General features: G+C 46.3%; 2 protein-coding genes and 1 long non-coding RNA gene across 3 annotated transcripts; 2 read left to right on the top strand and 1 right to left on the bottom strand.

Moving 5' to 3' along the window:
* The first annotated feature begins 683 nt into the window (after positions 1-683).
* LOC114067204 (T-cell surface glycoprotein CD8 alpha chain-like) lies at positions 684-2,991 on the top strand. The gene is made up of 4 exons (XM_027902491.1): positions 684-770; positions 1,348-1,710; positions 2,297-2,371; positions 2,849-2,991. Exons 1-4 carry the CDS (start codon positions 725-727, stop codon positions 2,989-2,991), a joined length of 627 nt encoding a protein of 208 aa, XP_027758292.1. The 5' UTR covers positions 684-724.
* Positions 2,992-5,267: 2,276 nt separating this feature from the next.
* On the top strand, positions 5,268-7,832 carry LOC114067213 (T-cell surface glycoprotein CD8 alpha chain-like). The gene is made up of 4 exons (XM_027902501.1): positions 5,268-5,313; positions 5,860-6,216; positions 6,776-6,865; positions 7,370-7,832. Exons 1-4 carry the CDS (start codon positions 5,268-5,270, stop codon positions 7,510-7,512), a joined length of 636 nt encoding a protein of 211 aa, XP_027758302.1. The 3' UTR covers positions 7,513-7,832.
* Positions 7,833-13,602: 5,770 nt separating this feature from the next.
* LOC114067219 lies at positions 13,603-16,220 on the bottom strand. Its single transcript, XR_003573345.1, has 2 exons — positions 16,043-16,220; positions 13,603-14,591 (listed from the first exon to the last, which is right to left on the bottom strand). It is a non-coding gene; the product is annotated as an uncharacterized LOC114067219 (long non-coding RNA).
* Between the last annotated feature and the right edge of the window lie 869 nt (positions 16,221-17,089).

Consider the following 17,089-nt stretch of genomic DNA (forward strand, 5'->3'; position numbering starts at 1 on the left):
GCAAAGCTCACCCTTGGGCCCTGGGCACTCTGGTGGGTTTCTGTTCACAGATAACCTGCCTTGCACAAAAGGAGCTTTCCTTGAGTAAGTGCAAAGAAGAATTGACCAAAGAGGAAATGCAAAGAGAACAGTCGAGCCCCTGAAGAACCCAGCTATGTGCCAGCAAAGCCTGTCCTTGGAGATAAATGATACACATGGATCTATGCCATGAACCTTCTATGTCTCCCTGAGTAAAATAATACTCTGGGCTCTGCCTTCCACATGAGACCCTTTGAGTGTGCTCTAGAGAAGGAGGCAGAATCCCTGCCAGGAAATGCAACCTGGGACCTTCAGCCAAAGGATAGGACTTGTCTGTGACTTTTGCAGAGCTGGAGCTGCTGTGGACCCCCAGAGGGCTGGGGCACAGCAGGCTGGGGTACCTGATCCTACCTCAGGCACGAGCAGCATCAGTCAGGAACTCTAGGGAACTCAGGCAGACTCCGGGAGACACCATTAAGAATTGATAAGGATAAATGAGCCCAAATTCTGGACTAAAACGGAATTTCTTGAGAAATTTTCTTTTCCTCTGCATTTTTCCACAGATGCCGAGCATCACCTCTTTACCCAAGAGGGTCCTGATGACATCACATCCTCCCCAAAGCGTGACCCAGCCTCCCAAACCAAGTGACAAAGATCACCTCAGCTGCGCTGCACCTTCTCCAAGGACAGACACCCCCAGCAGAAGATGGACGGGTCTCCTGCCCTGCTCCTCCTGCTCACTCTGGGACTCTGTGAGTATGGACACAGGGTGGTGCAGCTCCTTCACTGGGAGAAGCAAGGAAAAACCCTTCCACTGAATCCAAGAAATTGGGCTAAAAAGTTAAAGGCTGGGGGAGGCAGAGGAGGATGGGGATGGGAAGGAAGCCAAACAAGCTGACTTTGAGATGTGGTCAGGAATTGCAGAGGGAAAGGCAAGATCACCTCAGTCAGCGTAGGGCAGCTGGAGGGGAGGCTGCAGCAGCACAAACACCAGGAAGAGAGCCTGGTCAGATGAGGGAAGGGAGAAAGGAGAGAAAAGGGGTCCCGTAGAGAGTGTTTTTAGGGAGTCACTTCAGATAAGCTGGAGAGGAGTAATCCCCAAAAGGCAGCTGGAAGGGCAGCACCATGTGTACAGCCCACATGGCTGATTGCTGAGCACCCTCCATGCACAATCCCAGCAAGGACTCCAACAAAACCTTCCCGTCCTCCTGACAGTGTGGTTCTCCCTTTGCATTTGTACGCCCCTCCCATGGACAGGGCAGGAGATTTTTTTCTAGAGGGACCATTGGCTCTTCCCAAGCAGTTCCAACAAGGATTTTTCTCCTCCAGGCTGCCCTGGGATCCGTGGCCAGATGTATGAGATGAAGGTCAGGTTTCATGACAGCATCACCCAACTCCGGGTGGGACAGCGGCTGGAACTGGAGTGTCAGACTGACAGGGATAGTGGAGCATTCTGGATCCGCCAGGACAGGAGTGGGACCCTTCACTTCATTGTCTTCATCTCTTCCCTGTCCCGAGTCACCTTTGAGGGGAATCAGAAAACATCCACACGCTTCAAGGCTGCCAGAGACAACAGGTTCTATCGGTTGGTAGTGAAGTCTTTCACACAGCAGGATGAGGGGATTTATTTCTGCCTCATGAGCATCAACCAAATGTTGTACTTCAGCAATGGCCAGCCTGCCTTCTTCCCAGGTCAGCAACACCTCCACCCAACCTTGCTTAGCTCTGCCAAAATGCCCTCCTGCCTATGCCTGTTTTAATGAGCTGCCTCTCCCACAAACCCCAAAGCATCTTGTGACCAACCCACTGCTCCTGCTGAAGGTTCCCTACTTGCCATCTCTCCTCATGGAGAGATTTGCCCAAAGGCAAAGATGACTGTGCAGACCCGGCATCATTTCCCCACCCCCACTTCTCCATCCCGTCCATGGCTCTGACAGGAGAAGATGAAAGCTAAGTCCACCACTACCCCGTCCTTTCCCCTAAACATCGGTCCCCGAAGCCCAGCAACCCCATGGTGCTCAGGCTTTCTGAGGGTGGTGGCAGACAGAAAGAAATAAGAACCCTGCCATTCCTTACTGGCTCTTGGGAGACCCTCCTTAGGGGAGTCACCATCCAAAAGGGGCTCTGTGAATTCCACGTGGATCTGAGCTCTGTGCTGTGAAACAGGAGCAGACAAACCCTGGCAGGGCAGGGAGAGTAGAAAGGGCAGGAGAGACCTTATGTTTTAAAACCTTATTGTTTTACTGTATTTGCTTACCTGCTGAATTTTCATTTACAGTCACCACCACACCAGGACTCATCACCCAGCATGGCATCACTGAAAAGGACCCCTACATCAAGACTCCAGATCCAGGTACCCAGGATGTAGGGAAGGAGAGGAAAAGAGCTGGGCTCTGGCCCACTGGTACATAGGGGGATCCTGAAAGCATTTTAGAATGGAGGGAGAGTGAAAATCCACAGAGATTTATCAGAGCTGGAAGCATTAAACTTCAATTTTTCATCCCAAGTAGGAAAGGCAAAGGATGAGGACAAAAGCATGAGCGTGTCTCATGCCTGGGCACACAGGGAAGGTGGGGAGAGGGGTTTTATCCTTGGCAGGAGATATGTGAAAACTTCTGGCCACGAGTCCTCCCCCAAGTCCCAGGGAAACGCTGAGAGCAGCAGCACTAAGGAAAAACATCCCTGCAGGCACAGGGGAACCTTTCTGCCTCACCACCAGCCTCGTGGAATGCCAGGCAGGGCCCTTGGCAGCTCCCTGGGCTACAGCACAACTGGCCCTGACACCAGCCCTGAGCACCTGCTGAACCTTTCCCCTTCTCTATTCCCACAGAGACAACAATGCAGAAAGAGCTGAATTCCTTCTGTCACATCTTCATCTGGATCCCCTTGACAGGCCTCTGCCTCCTGACCCTCCAGCTCCTGGTGATCACCATCGTGCTGCGTCAACGTTGCACTCACCAGAACGCCCTCTAGATCCACCTTTGGCCTGAAAACACAGCCCTGTCCCTCAGGGCCATGGATGTCCCTGGGATCTGCTTTGGGAGGCATCAGATAATCAGGACACAGGCAAGGGAGGAGAAGGACCACTGTTAAAGTCACTGTCTGCATATCTCCCAGCAAATCCTCTCCACATTTCCACAGTGACCTTCCCCTCCCACTCCAGCTCTTTCAAATGGTTGTGTAGAAAGGAGGTGCAATGATCTGACTGCAGGCATCAGGGCTTGTTTCCCCACAAAAGGCCTCATATTATGCCTGGGAAGTGTTTCCTTGAAAGTGTGTTTTCTCTATTGAATGGAGTTGAATGTGGACTGTGACACAAAACAAAATGAAATGAATACCAAGCAGCAGTGTTTTTCTGTATTTCACTCCCTGTAAACTTTGTTATACTTTCAAAATAAATTATTCTTTCATGATCCACAGACTGAACGTTTATTGCTAGACCTAATGCTCTGAGAGCCTATAGATGTCAATCCTGTAGGGAAAAACAGGAGGTGGGTGTTTAAAGCAAAAAGCATTTCAGCAAGATGAACAAATGTACAACAAAGTCCTCACTACTGAATGGAGTCCTAATGTGGGATAAACAGAGCAAAACAAAACTCTAAGCAATGTAAAATACATATATTTGGGCATTATTAGCTGACATTGCTGATAGTGAAGCTCCACTGTGAATTGCTGCACTCAGATCAGAGTCCTGCAGCAAGGTCGAGGCAGCCAAAGCCCTCCTGACACTGCAGATGAATGGAGGGAAGAACTGAAAGCAGAATATCTTTGGGTTTGGTTTTTTTTGGTTTTTGGGGTTTTTTTTGTGGGTTTTGATTGTTGTTATTTCAGTAGTTTTCATTTGAACAGAAAATCAGCATCTAGGAAAAGAATTACAACACTGAGTTATAAGCTCAAAATCCACTGCCTGGGGGAATCTATTGATTTTTGACCTGTAGTTCTGAATCACAGAACACAGCTGGTCTCTTCCCAGCCCAGTGCCAAACCCAGGAGGCTCTGGGATGGCTCCTGCCTCCCTCCATGCATCTTCACACTGATCCTCCAACCCACTCTCCACAGGGCACAGGGCACACAGCACCAGAGAGCCTCACACATCTCAGCAGCCTGACAGCACCTTTCCTCACTCCCCAACATGCTGTGAGGCCCAAAGGAATAATCCCAGTTCCTAAACCATTTTCCATAGCTCAGCTCTGAGTAGCAGCCCCAATAGCAAATGGCACCAAAGTCAGCAGCATCTGCTTTCTGACACACTCAGGAAACAGGGGCTTTCTTTGCAAAGGAGGATTTAAACAACAACAACAACAACAACAACAACAACAACAACAACAACAACAACAACAACAACAACAAACAAACAAACAAAAAATCCACAGAAAAACTAGCAACAGAAAAGTCTGTATGTGCAAAGCTCCAGGAAGCATCACCCATGTGCCAGTGGTCACCCAGAGGCAGCACCAGGGCCCTCTCCACTGATGCACACGAGGGTTTCTTGGCAGGGCGGAAGCTCCTGTGGTTAGAGAAGAGAACCACGAGTTGTTAAAAGAAAGCAAAAGCAAATCATACCCCTGGGCTTTGGGCACTCTGTGTTCAGCTCACTGACCATCCACCTTGCACAAAGCATCTTTTCCTGAGCAATTGCAAAGAGAGCAGTCGAGCACCTGAAGAACCTGGCTGTGTGCTAGGAATGTGTGCACTCAGAGATAAATGATACACATGGATCTGTGCCGTGAAAAACCTGTGTCTCACTTGCTGGGTACAAGAATATTCCGGACTCTGCCATCCACACGAGACTCCCTGAGTGTGCTCAAGAGAAGGAGGCAGAATCCCTCACAAGAAACACAACCTGGGGCCTTCAGCCACAGGATGGGACTTGTCTGTGACTTCTGTGGAGCTGGAGCTGCTGTGGACCCCCACAGGGCTGGGGGACAGCAGGCTGGGGTGCCCAATCCTACCTCAGCCATGAGCAGCATCATCAGGAGCTCTAGGGAAGTCACTGAGGCAAATTCTTTCAGGCACCATTGAGAACTGATAAGGAAATATTACTCCAACTGAGGACTAGAACTGAATTTCTTCAAGAATTTTCTTTCTCCCTGCATTTTGCCGCAGATGCCGAGCACCGTCTCTTTACCCAAGAGGGTCCTGATGACATCACATCCTCCCCAAAGCGTGACCCAGCCTCCCAAATCAAGTGACAAAGATCACCTCAGTTGCGCTGCACCTTCTCCAGGGACAGACACCCCCAGCAGAAGATGGACGGGTCTCCTGCCCTGCTCCTCCTGCTCGCTCTGAGACTCTGTGAGTATGGACACAGGGTGGGGCAGCTCCTTCACTGGGAGAAGCAAGGAAAAACCCTTCCACTGAATCCAAGAAATTGGGATAAATAGCTAAAGGGGGAAAAATAGCAAGGCAAAAAGGCTGACTTTGAGGCGTGCTCAGGAATTGCAGAGGAAAGGCGGCATCGCCTCAGCTGGTTTAGGGCAGCCACGAGCACCAGGGAGGGCACCTGGTCAGATAAGGAGTTCCTGAGGGAAGAAGGTCAGGAAAAAAAGGGGACTTAGCAGTAACTGGGTTTAGGGAGACCCTTCAGTGTAGCTGGGAAGGGATAAGATCGCTGAAAGGCAGCTGGAAGGGCAGCACCCATCTATAAAGCCCACATGGCTGATTGCTGAGCACCCTCCATGCACAATCCCTGCAAGGACTCCAACAAAACCTTCCAGTCATGCAGACACCATGGGCCTCCTTTGCATTTTTACTTTCCTCCCATGGACAGGGCAGGAGATTTTTCCCAGAGGGACCATTGGCTCTTCCCAAGCAGTTCCAACAAGGATTTCTCTCCTCCAGGCTGCCCTGGGATCCATGGCCATGAGATGAACGTCAGGTTTCGTGACAGCATCACTCAAATCCAGCTGGGACAGCAGCTGGAAGTGGAGTGTCAGAATGACAAGGACAGTGGCATGTTCTGGGTCCGCCAGGACAGCAATGGGACCCTTCACTTCATTGTCTTCTTCTCTTCCCTATCTGGGCCCACCTTCGAGGGGAATCAGAGAACATCCACACGCTTCGAGGCTGGCAGACACAACAGGTTCTATTGGTTGGTAGTGAAGTCTTTCACACAGCAGGACGAGGGGATTTATTTCTGCCTCATGAACATCAACCAAATGCTGTACTTCAGCCACGGCCAGCCTGCCTTTCTACCAGGTCAGCAACATCTCCACCCAACCACTCTGAGCTCTGCTAAAATATACCCAGCACCTCCTGCCTATGCCTTTCTTAAGCATTCTTCTCTCCCACAGACTCCTTTTCCCTGCTTGCTTGCCCAAGGCATCTTGTGACCAACACACTGGTCCTCCTGCCAGAGGCTCCCCGGCTTGCTGTCTCTCTTCATGGGATTGCTCCTGCCCAAAGGCAAAGATGATTAGGCAGACCCAGCATCAACTTCCCGGCCCCACTTCTTAATCCCATCCGTGGCTCTAAAGCAAAGTCCAGCATCTCTCTCTCCTGCCTCACCAAACTCAGAGTGTTCAGTCTTTCTGAGGATGGTGGCAGACAGCAAGACATAAGGAGCCTACAGCTCTTTACTGGGTCTTGGGAGACCCTCCCTTGGGGAGTCCCCACCCAAAGTGGGCTCGGTGAAGTCCCTCTGGAGATGAGCCCTATGCTGCGCACAGGAACAGCTGCGCCCTGGGCACAGAACAGGTCAGGAGGGTCCTGTTTTATTATTTCCCCACATGCTGAATTCATCCATTTTCACTCACAGTCACCACCACACTGGCACCCAGCACAGCAGGACCCACCACCCAGCATGGCATCACTGAAAAGGACCCCTGCATAAGGACCTTGGCTCCAGGTAGGCTGGATAAATGGAGAGAAAGGGGAAGAGCTGGGGTCAGGTCCACTGATACTGAGGGGGATCTTGCAGGCATTAAGGGATGGGGCAAGAGTGAAAATCCACAGTGCTTTAGCAGGTTTTGAAACGTGGAGCGCTACACAGTTTTATCCCAAGTAGGAAAGGCCCAGGACGAGGTGCAAAGCAGGAGAATGTCTCATGCCTGGGCACGCTTGGAAGAGGGGGAGGGAGGGAAGAGCCTCGTGAGCTTGGGCAGGTTTTACCCTCTTCAGGACACACAAGAAAATATTTGGTTATGTGTCTTCCCCTGAGTCCCAGGAAAATGCTGAGAGCAGCAGCACTAAGGAAAAACATCCCTGCAGGCTCAGTGGAACCTTTCTGCCTCACCACCAGCCTCGTGGAATGCCAGACAGGGCCCTTGGCAGCTCCCTGGGCTACAGCACAACTGGCTCTGTCACCAGCCCTGAGCACCCGCTGGACCTTTCCCCTTCTCTATTCCCACAGAGACAACAATGCAGGAAGAGCTGAATTCCTTCTGTCTCATCTTCATATGGGCCCCCTTAACAGGCCTCTGCCTCCTGACCCTCCAGCTCCTGGTGATCACCATCGTGCTGCGTCAACGTTGCACTCACCAGAACCCCCTCTAGATCCACCTCTGGCCTGAAAACACAGCCCTGTCCCTCAGGGCCATGGATGTCCCTGGGATCTGCTTTGGGAGGCATCAGATAATCAGGACACAGGCAAGGGAGGAGAAGGACCACTGTTAAAGTCACTGTCTGCATATCTCCCAGCAAATCCTCTCCACATTTCCACGCTGACCTTCCCCTCCCACTCCAGCTCTTTCAAATGGTTTTGTAGAAAGGAGGTGCAATGATCTGACTGCAGGCATCAGGGCTTGTTTCCCCACAAAAGGCCTCATATTATGCCTGGGAAGCGTTTCCTTGAAAATGTGTTTTCTCTGTTGAATGGAGTTGAATGTGGACTGTGACACAAACCAAAATTCCATGTCCAGTGTTAAATGCTGAACAGAAAACTGAGCAGAAGCGTTCCTCTGTATTTCTGTACTCCCTGTAAACTATGTTATACTTTCATTATTCTTTCAATATCCACAGATTAAAATACTTTGAGTTGTTCCTATTTCTAAGAGACCCCACAGAGGTCAATCCTGTAGGGAAAAACAGGATATGGGTATTTAAAATCAAAAAGCGTTTCCATAAGATGAACACATGTTCAACAAAATTCTCCCTTCTGCGTGGAATCTTACTGTAGGACTAACAGATAAAAGTAAAACCTAAGCCATGTAAAATACATGTATTTGGGCATAATTAGCTGGCATTATTAACAGTGATGCTCCACTGTGAATTGCTGCACTCAGACCAGAGTCCTGCAGCCAAGTCGAGGCAGCCAAAGCCTTCCTGACACTGCAGATGAATGGAGGGAAGAACTGAAAGCAGGAGATCTTTGGGTTTGGGCGTATTGTTACTCCTTTTAGGTTTTTTTTTTTTGTTGTTGTTGTTATTTGAGACTTCTCCATCTGAACAGGAAATCAGCATCTAGGACAAGAATTTCAACACTTACAGCAGTAATTAACCCCCTGAACACGGCTGCACAGCAGAACCTACTGATTTTTGACCTGTAGTTCTGAATCACAGAACACAGCTGGTCTCTTCCCAGCCCAGTGCCAAACCCAGGAGGCTCTGGGATGGCTCCTGCCTCCCTCCATGCATCTTCACACTGATCCTCCAACCCACTCTCCACAGGGCACAGGGCACACAGCACCAGAGAGCCTCACACATCTCAGCAACCTAACAGCACCTTTCCTCACTCCCCAAAATGCTGTGAGGCCCAAAGAAATAAACCCAGTTCCTAAACCATTTTCCATAGCTCAGCTCTGAGTAGCAGCCCCAAGAGCAATGGCAACAAAGTCAGCAGCATCTGCCTTCTGATGGACCCAGGAAAAAAGGGGCTTTCTTTGTGAAGAAGGAAGAAAAAAAAGTAAAAAAAATAGGAACACCCCCCACCCAAAAAACCCCACCTTACACAGAAGAATAATCAGCAGGAAAGCCCATACGTGCAAAGCTCCAGGAAGCATCACCAACACCCATGTACCAGTGGTCACCCAGAGGCAGCAGCAAGAGCCCTTTCTGGTGAAGCAGACAAGGGGTTTTTTGGCAGGGCACAAGCTCCTGTGGTTAGAGAATAGAACCACAAGCTGTTAAAGCAGAGAAAAAGTAAATCATGCCCCTGGGTATGGGGCAGTTCAGCTCACAGACCCCCTTCCTTGCACAAAACAGCTTTTCCTGAGCAACTGCAAAGAAGAACTGACCAAAGAAGAACTGCAAAGAGAACAATCCAGCAAATGAAGAACCCAGGTGTGTGCCAGCAACTCCTGTGTTTGGAGATAAATTATACACATGGATCTCCGCCATGAACCATCTGTGTCTCTCTGGGTACGAAAATAATCTCGGCTCTGCCATCAACATCAGAACTCTCGAGTGTGCTCAAGAGAATGATGCAGAATCCCTGTCAAGAAATGCAACCTGGGGCCTGCAGACAAAGGACAAGGCTTGTGTGTGACTTCTGAGAAACTGGGGCTGCTGTGGATCCCAGAGGGATGGGGCACAGCAGGCTGGGGTGCCCGATCCTACTTGAGGCATGAGAGGCCTGATAAAAGGATTTTGATTAGTTTAAGTAAGTTCCAGGTACATAATACAGCCAAGATGACCCCAGAAGAGACAGTAACTGGACTGGTCAGGTAAAGTCAGTTCGTCTGTCCACACCTGTATTTACAGATGACCCTACACAGGGAAGGCACCTGAGCTCCACCCAGACTCTTCTCACTACAGCTTTAGTGCATGTTGTACAAGTGCTTGGAAGCCACTCCCAGGAACCACCTCCCCTGCTGCTGTTTCTGCAGCACTCAGGACAGAAAAGCAAATTAGGCAAGTAAAAGAAGTACAGAAATCCTGGAAGAACAGTAAATAGGCAGTGAAACATGACCTTCCTGTAAATAGGTTTCCCCCTTCTGATTCATGTGACATTAAATCTGTTTGACATGCAGGGTCAGCACGACCTATCCATCACTGGATTCCCATCCTGAGCTGCGCTGAATAAATTGAATGCACGTAAATTTTTGTCATGGGAGATTGATCACATCTGTTTGTGCTCCACATTCCTGGAAACCTCCCGTGTAACTCAGAAACCTTGGAAAATATTGAATTTGCTCTTGGTTAGCGGGGAGGAGGGGGAAGAATTGTCCTTGTAGATTTATTTCCTCTCCCCACAACCAAATGTCTCGTGGGTGATGCTTAAGACTTGAACTGAGACACTATTTGCACCTTCCCCATCCCTTTGTTTCGTTAGCCAAAGCAAAGAAAAAGCCACAGCCATGACTTGACACTCAGTGAGAAGGAAGAAATCAACAGCAGTGTCACCGAGTCTGCAAACAAACACAAGGCAGAGGAAAGGCAGGAGAAAAAGGGGATCTCCATTTCAAAAAGCTGAACTGGGGTAAGGTTTGCTCACTGCAGTCCAGGCCACAGCCCCCACCAGCTTCAGCATTGACTCTTTGTTCCAGTCTGCGCTGGGGCTGTGCTGTTTCAAAATAATCCCCTACAAAGAGAAAAATTCTACAGTGGAACAGGAACTGGACAACACTTGCAGGGTTTTTGCATTTGAATATACACATACAACTGGTCCTGTAAAAATTACTACAAGTGAGTGTGAGCCAAAGCAGCAGTTCCTCCACGCAGGCCCAGAAGGACTCGATAGGAGCTTGTAGAAGGCTGTAAACAACTCCAGTTTCCACATTTCTCTACAGGACTCCTAATTTAATGCAATCTTGAAGTCATAAAGGAAGATTAAGTCACTGTTATCTCACATTTTTTGTAAACCACTCTTCTTTTTTATATACTAAGACTTGAATGAAATTTAGAATAGTGGTGTAACACCACGTTACAGCTTTAACTCACTACAAATCATTGCTGCCACACTCTTTTTTTTTTTCTCTTGTTCTCAAAGTTTCTTTCCCTTCACTGCAGTCTCCTAATCACAGAAGGAAGAGACCATGAGTGGAGACGGATTAAGGAGCATGATATCCCTCTCCCCTCAAGAGACAAATCAACCTCTGAAGTGACAAGCACAGAAAGAAAAACTGTATCTTGCAGTGGGCAAACAATCTCAACAAGGAAAACCTAACCCAAACTTACTGCATTAAACTGGGCGAGTTGGCTCTGGGTGATAAATAACTTCAACCCTGAATTTTAGCAGCAGCCATCCTGCAAAGTGTCAAGAAGAAAGGATCAAAGCAACAGGAATAGGGATCAAAAGCTCTGACTCGTTACTGGTAACACACAGTTTTCACTGTAGCTTCCCCACACCTTAATTAACCTGACTCACAAATAGCAGACTGAAATCAATACAGTGTTTCCACAGAGGAAGACTGATTTTAGGAGGGAAGATCGTTTGTTCAGCCACGTCTACCTGCAGTGTGCAGTGCTGAGGTCACTACAGGAGAAGATTTAATTAAAAAGTAATTCACAGAGCAGCTGAACATCGAGAGTACTAACAGGAGGTAAGGATGTGAGCTCTGTGCCACAAAAATGAACACTACCTTTGGAGATCAAAAAGGCCATGCACTATTTTCATTTCCTACTATCTGCTTTTAAGGTTTGATTATTTTTTATAAAACAAGTCAGACTTGAAACCCCACAAAAACGTATTACAATGATTTCCTATTTCAGGCATTTATAAGAACTGAAACTCTCAGCCCATTAATTAGGCACAGAACTAACACTACTAACAAACTGCCACTACAAAAATCAAATTTATAAACACCCATTACTTTCAGAGTGCCCTTAGGCTAAACTAAAATGTTCATACAAGCATGGTGAAAAATTTCTTGGTTCAAGGCCCATCTACAATACCAACTGGTGCCCTTGCTGCTGCAGAGAAACAACAAAGGGGGGAAAAGCACCAGCAGCAAGCCCAGCAGTCACAGGAGTGGCAGGGTGATTGGGATACAGACAGAAACCTGATGAGTCTCTTCACTCCCATCCCAAAACACTCTCACTAAAAGGCAACTGCTGCACACAGGGACTAATTTAAGGTTTCACAGTCTGGTCCAGAAGTGTAATGGAGACAGACCTCAGGTACCACTGCGGCTCTAAAAATAAATACTTTTTTACTAAGGATGTTCCCACACCCTGCTAGGGACCATACATGCACACCACCATATATTATAAAGAATTAAAACCTCAGAGTATTAATCACTTTTCCTCTGCAAGCACTTTCTCCAGTTGCCAGAACCGTATCAGGCAGCAGTAGGAGAGAACCCGCATCACCTCACAGGGCAGATTGGGAATCTGTGCCAAGCAAACTGCAGAGCTGTTTCCCAAATGCCCACCCAGCACAGCACCCTGTTAGGATGAGCACACAGGCTCCCAATCCTGATCTGCGAGCACCATCTCTTGGTGGACACACACAACTGCAGGCAAGGATTTCTGAGTCTGCAACACAGGCAGGTAGGAAGAGAATTGCAATCACGAGGCAAGAACAGCTGAGCTCTTGAATTAGCTATGGATCCATAGCATGCACTAGTTCAGGGGATATTTAACACCTAAGGTGAGTTTGTACCCTATTTCCACTTAATAACTGTGCCATTCTTGGACTCTAAGCTATCAACACTGACTGGTGTTCACAACAGCGCCAAAACATCAGCAATGTAACAGAGGAAGATGCAGCACTCGTATTTCAGGCTGGTTTTTTTGGGGGGATTGTTATTACTGGTTGTTTTTCTGGTCTTGTTTTATTGGTTTTTTGTTTGTTTGTTTTTAAATACTTCATATACCATTTCTATAAATCCAAAGCATTAAGCAATTGCAGGCAGAAGAAAAGATTAAAAAGCAATTCCAGGAAGACTAGGAAACCTACATGGAAAATAATATCCTCACCCGTTTATTGTTGATTTTACCACTTGGTAACTTGTTTTGAACTCAGTGTGAATACAATGTAAGTTTTGCAGGAAGAAGAAGAAAAAAAAAAAAAAATCACACACCTGTATTTTTCACATGTATCAAACACATCTGAAGTTTAAAATTTGTGTGCCTTGACTCGCTCCTCTTTTTAATGTCTCTGTAGGTTTGTCCATTGTCACTGAAGCGATAAGAGTCCCACTCAGTGTCTCCAGTCAGGTGACAGACAAATTCAAAAGGTGGAGATTTCCCAAAGACGGTCTTCTCTGTAGTGCATTTGTGCTAGTGCATTCAGCCAGTGTGTCAGTGTTCAACCACAGAAGCTTGGGGTTGTTGGTTGCTGTTTGTTTTCTGGTTTTGTTTTTTGTTTTTTGTTTTTTTTTTTTTTTTTAACTACACAATACAGAAATATAATTTTACATGTAGCTTTGCATGCCTTATGGCTGCTTGCCCTACTATAGGACAGTGCAATAAATACAAATATATGCACACTAAAAAAGATTTAACTGCCATGATCTACGTCTCCTTTATGAGTACAAATTTACCTAGTCAACAATATGACAAATTTAGCAGAAAAAGTGGCAATGGCAGTAATATCCTACTACAAAAACAAGGCTAGAAGCAAAGTGTTCTCAAGCTACAGAAAACTTGCTACCTCCTAAAATATGATGTAGGGCCCAGTTCTGCCAAGTGCAGAGTTGTGATCAGTAGGTTGCATCGGAACATGCTTTCCCCCCATTTAACAATGAATACTTCTACAATTTATTTGGTTTTGATAACTGTTTATAAATAGCACACTATAATGACTATTAAACTATACAGCAACATGACATTTATAGCCTAATCCTGAATACAAAGTTCAAAGAACGTGACTACAAAGGCCAGAGAGCAAATGTCATCGACTAAAAGCATTTCCACTTCAGAATTTATTGAAGGTTCTCTTACACAAACACTTCTCCCTCGTGAAACCAAAGGAACAGGATTTCCTGTTCCCTCTCTGCCCCAGTAGTACTTTAGCCACACATCACCCTTATAAATTAGTGATGGATTTTAACAAGTAGCCCCTCGGGGCTATATATTTTATATACTTTATATATATGCACATTTACTTTGAATTCTATGTAAAAGTTGAAAAAATGTTTGAAAGAAAAAACTCGGAATATATCACAGCATTTTCAGCGAAAAAAATACAAATTAGTTTTATAACGACTATTCAATTTATCAAACTTTTTTTTTTTTTCTGAAGTATTTACCTTTAATTATGTACACATTACAGGAAATAAAACTTTGTCCACAAACATTCTCTAAGATGACAGTTATCAGTAAAATGACAGAATAATAGCAGGAAGAATATTAAACAAATGGGGGTGGATCCATTTCTGCCTTTAAAAAGTAAAAAGTCACCGTATAATTAAGTACAAAAACCTGCATTGAATGACAACTGCTGGTGTAGTAACTTGATCAGGTATGGAGACCAAGAGTATAGTAAAGCCCTATGGTAATAATATTTCTGTAGCATTCCCACTTGGTATGTATATACTAAATGTTGGCAAAGTTTCTGTAGCATTAGCTTATACAAACACAGGAGTCCTCAGTCTGCTGCATAAAAGGGAACAAGTGTGTTTTAATTCTCCTGAAATGCACCTGAAATCCAGAGTGTCACTTACAAACTGCATAATGAAACTTCTCTTCAGAAAAATATCTGTTTGGCATCTCCAGGGCTCTGTTCCATTGGACAATAGGGGCATTTTAATCTGGGGACAAAAACAACGTGTTAGAATAGGGGCAAGGTGTGACAACTGAGCATTAAAGCTATCGAGTTTTACCCCTGCAGCATGAAACAAATGCATTCTCAAGCCACAACAGTTTACTTGGCTCCACTGAAAGTCACCTTTGGCTGAGAGAGGCCTTATGATGTTTTTCTTTCCAGTCCTTCTCACCTTCCACCCCCACGCCCCTGCATTATTAGATTAACCATGAAGAGGAATTTCTTTGTAGCTATTATTTCTACTTCTGGATTCGCTTGCTGTATTTTACAATCACAGAATGGTTTGGGTTGGAAGGGACCTTAAATAGCACCCAGTTCCACCCCCCTTGCCACGGCCAGGGACACCTTCCACTAGGCCAGGTTGCTCAGAGCCCCATCCAGCCTGGCCTTACAGTGATTTCAGATCAGCTGGGGGCTTCCCCCAGCATCTAGTGCATTTTACAGTCTGGTTCTCAAAATGCTGTGATTTTTACAACCCATTTAGATCAGCTCCTGCAGGTTATGACTGAAGAGCTCAGCCTGGCCTCCCTGCTGGGGTCTCCACTGATACAATCCTACCTGCTTATAATATCTCTTTCAGCATTGGTCCACTGTCCCCCCATCTCTCATGTTTGGGCCTTTTACCTTCTCCACTCCCAGCCCCAGTTAATACTGTCAGAGCTGTGCTGTCACTAAAGCTGATCGATGAAAGCATCAGCAATGAGTGATGGGGGACAGGAATGATGCAGCAGCAAGTTTACTGGCTTAAAATGGCTAAAGTCACCGAGAGAGGCATCCCTTTAGGCTTCTCTAACGGGACACAGAATGCAAACATCAGTCGACATTTTCATTCATGGCCTCACTCATTTTCACACTGGATCTCCCAAAACAACTTGCAGCTGTAAATTAAGCTGGCAGCCTCCACGGAAGCTACATCTATTCCATCCAAATGACCACTGGTTCTTCCTCCAGAAAATCTGTGTAGCTTTCTCTCTCCCATTTTCTGCTTCTCAAAAGCCTGCAGGCACCCCACAGATGTCTGAGGAGTATTTTTTACAGTGATAATTCCCCTACCTGCTCAATTACTAAGCTGTATTTCCCCAGAGGTTTGATTTTATTTTATGTTTCATGCATTACTAACCTTGCTCCCAGGGAAAAGCTGTGTGTGTAAAGGCCTCCACTCTGAATTTAAGACAACACAACGGGACTTACAACTTGAAAAATTACTCTGCTCATTAAATTCCTTCACATAAACTCACTTTTCACAACACCAGAGTGTTTATTATGGTTTTTCTCCAGCGCATCAACCCTTCTTATCTGGCTTTTAAACCATTCTCCAAGATTAACAAGCTTCCACTGATTATGTAATTATGGACTCAGTTTTCCCAAAACACAGTATTCCAGTTTTAAGATTTGCCCTTGTCTGGATGTTGCTGGAAATAAAAGAATGGTACTTACTTGCTGCCATTAAACATTTTATTCAAAGCGTCTCTTGATATAATGTGACCACAGACTAATTTCATAGGCGGGTTATTATCTGTTGTTTGCTGACGAAGGATGGGGCAGGCAAATATCGAATGATACCAGCACTTTTTACCGAGGTCCACTTCGATCTGTGAAAGAAATCAAACAGAAAAATTTATCCTGGGAAACTGCATTTCCAGGTAATCATCCCTTCAGGTCGTGGCCCTTATTTTAGAGATTTCTCAGTTGAGCTGTGAAGGCAGCAAAACCCATTGTGTGGATGCCTGACAATTTCCCAGCCAAAAATACTTAACTGTGATCTTAAAACTGTGATTTATGTTGGGCATGGGGAGAGGCAACAAAGCAGAGAATTCTGCCAAGGGACAAGTGCATATTTTGGTGCAAATCTGTGACCTGGCAGGGAAACTGAGCTGTGACCCAGCAAGATTTTCTGGAAATCACTGGCTGGGAAATACGAAGTGGTTTAGATGACAGACTTCATTTAAGGGGGAAAGAAAAAAAGAGAAAAATCCTCGGATTGGCTATGTTAATGTTCTCCTTGAAAGACTCTCCTAACATCTTCATGTCTTGTGACTATTGAAGTGGGTCAGAATCACTGATTTTCAATACCAACACAGAAGACATTGGTGCAGCAGCACAACTCTTCCCATGAGGACAAAATGATTTCAGAAAGGGGCATGTAACAGAGAAGAACAGGCCTGTGGCTTCAGCAACTAACAGAGAACTGCAAAAATCACAGCTTGTGTACCTAAAGCTCCTGGCTCTGACCAGTCCTCTGTTCCAAAAGGTTTAACCTTCAACCAAACCTGGCAATGTGACCTTTTCATGCTACTTAATCTCTGCCTTTGCACAATGAAAATAAGGCTTCCCACCCCCCTACTGCCTCAGCAGAACACACCAGAGATCCTCCAGGTTAGAAAATGCAAGGAGGCACACATGTATTATTAACTGCTCTACGTCAGACAGCAATCTTTTTCCAAATTCTCCCTAGGTAATCATTCCTATCTGGTCAGCAGGGCA

Source organism: Empidonax traillii, unplaced genomic scaffold (genome assembly GCF_003031625.1).
Source record: "Empidonax traillii isolate 1590-97213 ecotype Southwest subspecies unplaced genomic scaffold, ASM303162v1 scaffold882:size376633, whole genome shotgun sequence".
NCBI lineage: Eukaryota > Metazoa > Chordata > Aves > Passeriformes > Tyrannidae > Empidonax > Empidonax traillii.

Excerpts from the sequence above, each read along its gene's own strand:
- LOC114067204 (XM_027902491.1), top strand. The coding sequence starts at position 725 with ATGGACGGGTCTCCTGCCCTGCTCCTCCTGCTCACTCTGGGACTCT. Across the intron at positions 771-1,347 it reads CCTGCTCACTCTGGGACTCT|GCTGCCCTGGGATCCGTGGC; the intron begins GTGAGTATGGAC and ends TTTCTCCTCCAG. Across the intron at positions 2,372-2,848 it reads CATCAAGACTCCAGATCCAG|AGACAACAATGCAGAAAGAG; the intron begins GTACCCAGGATG and ends CTATTCCCACAG.
- LOC114067213 (XM_027902501.1), top strand. The coding sequence starts at position 5,268 with ATGGACGGGTCTCCTGCCCTGCTCCTCCTGCTCGCTCTGAGACTCT. Across the intron at positions 5,314-5,859 it reads CCTGCTCGCTCTGAGACTCT|GCTGCCCTGGGATCCATGGC; the intron begins GTGAGTATGGAC and ends TCTCTCCTCCAG. Across the intron at positions 6,217-6,775 it reads CCAGCCTGCCTTTCTACCAG|TCACCACCACACTGGCACCC; the intron begins GTCAGCAACATC and ends TTTCACTCACAG.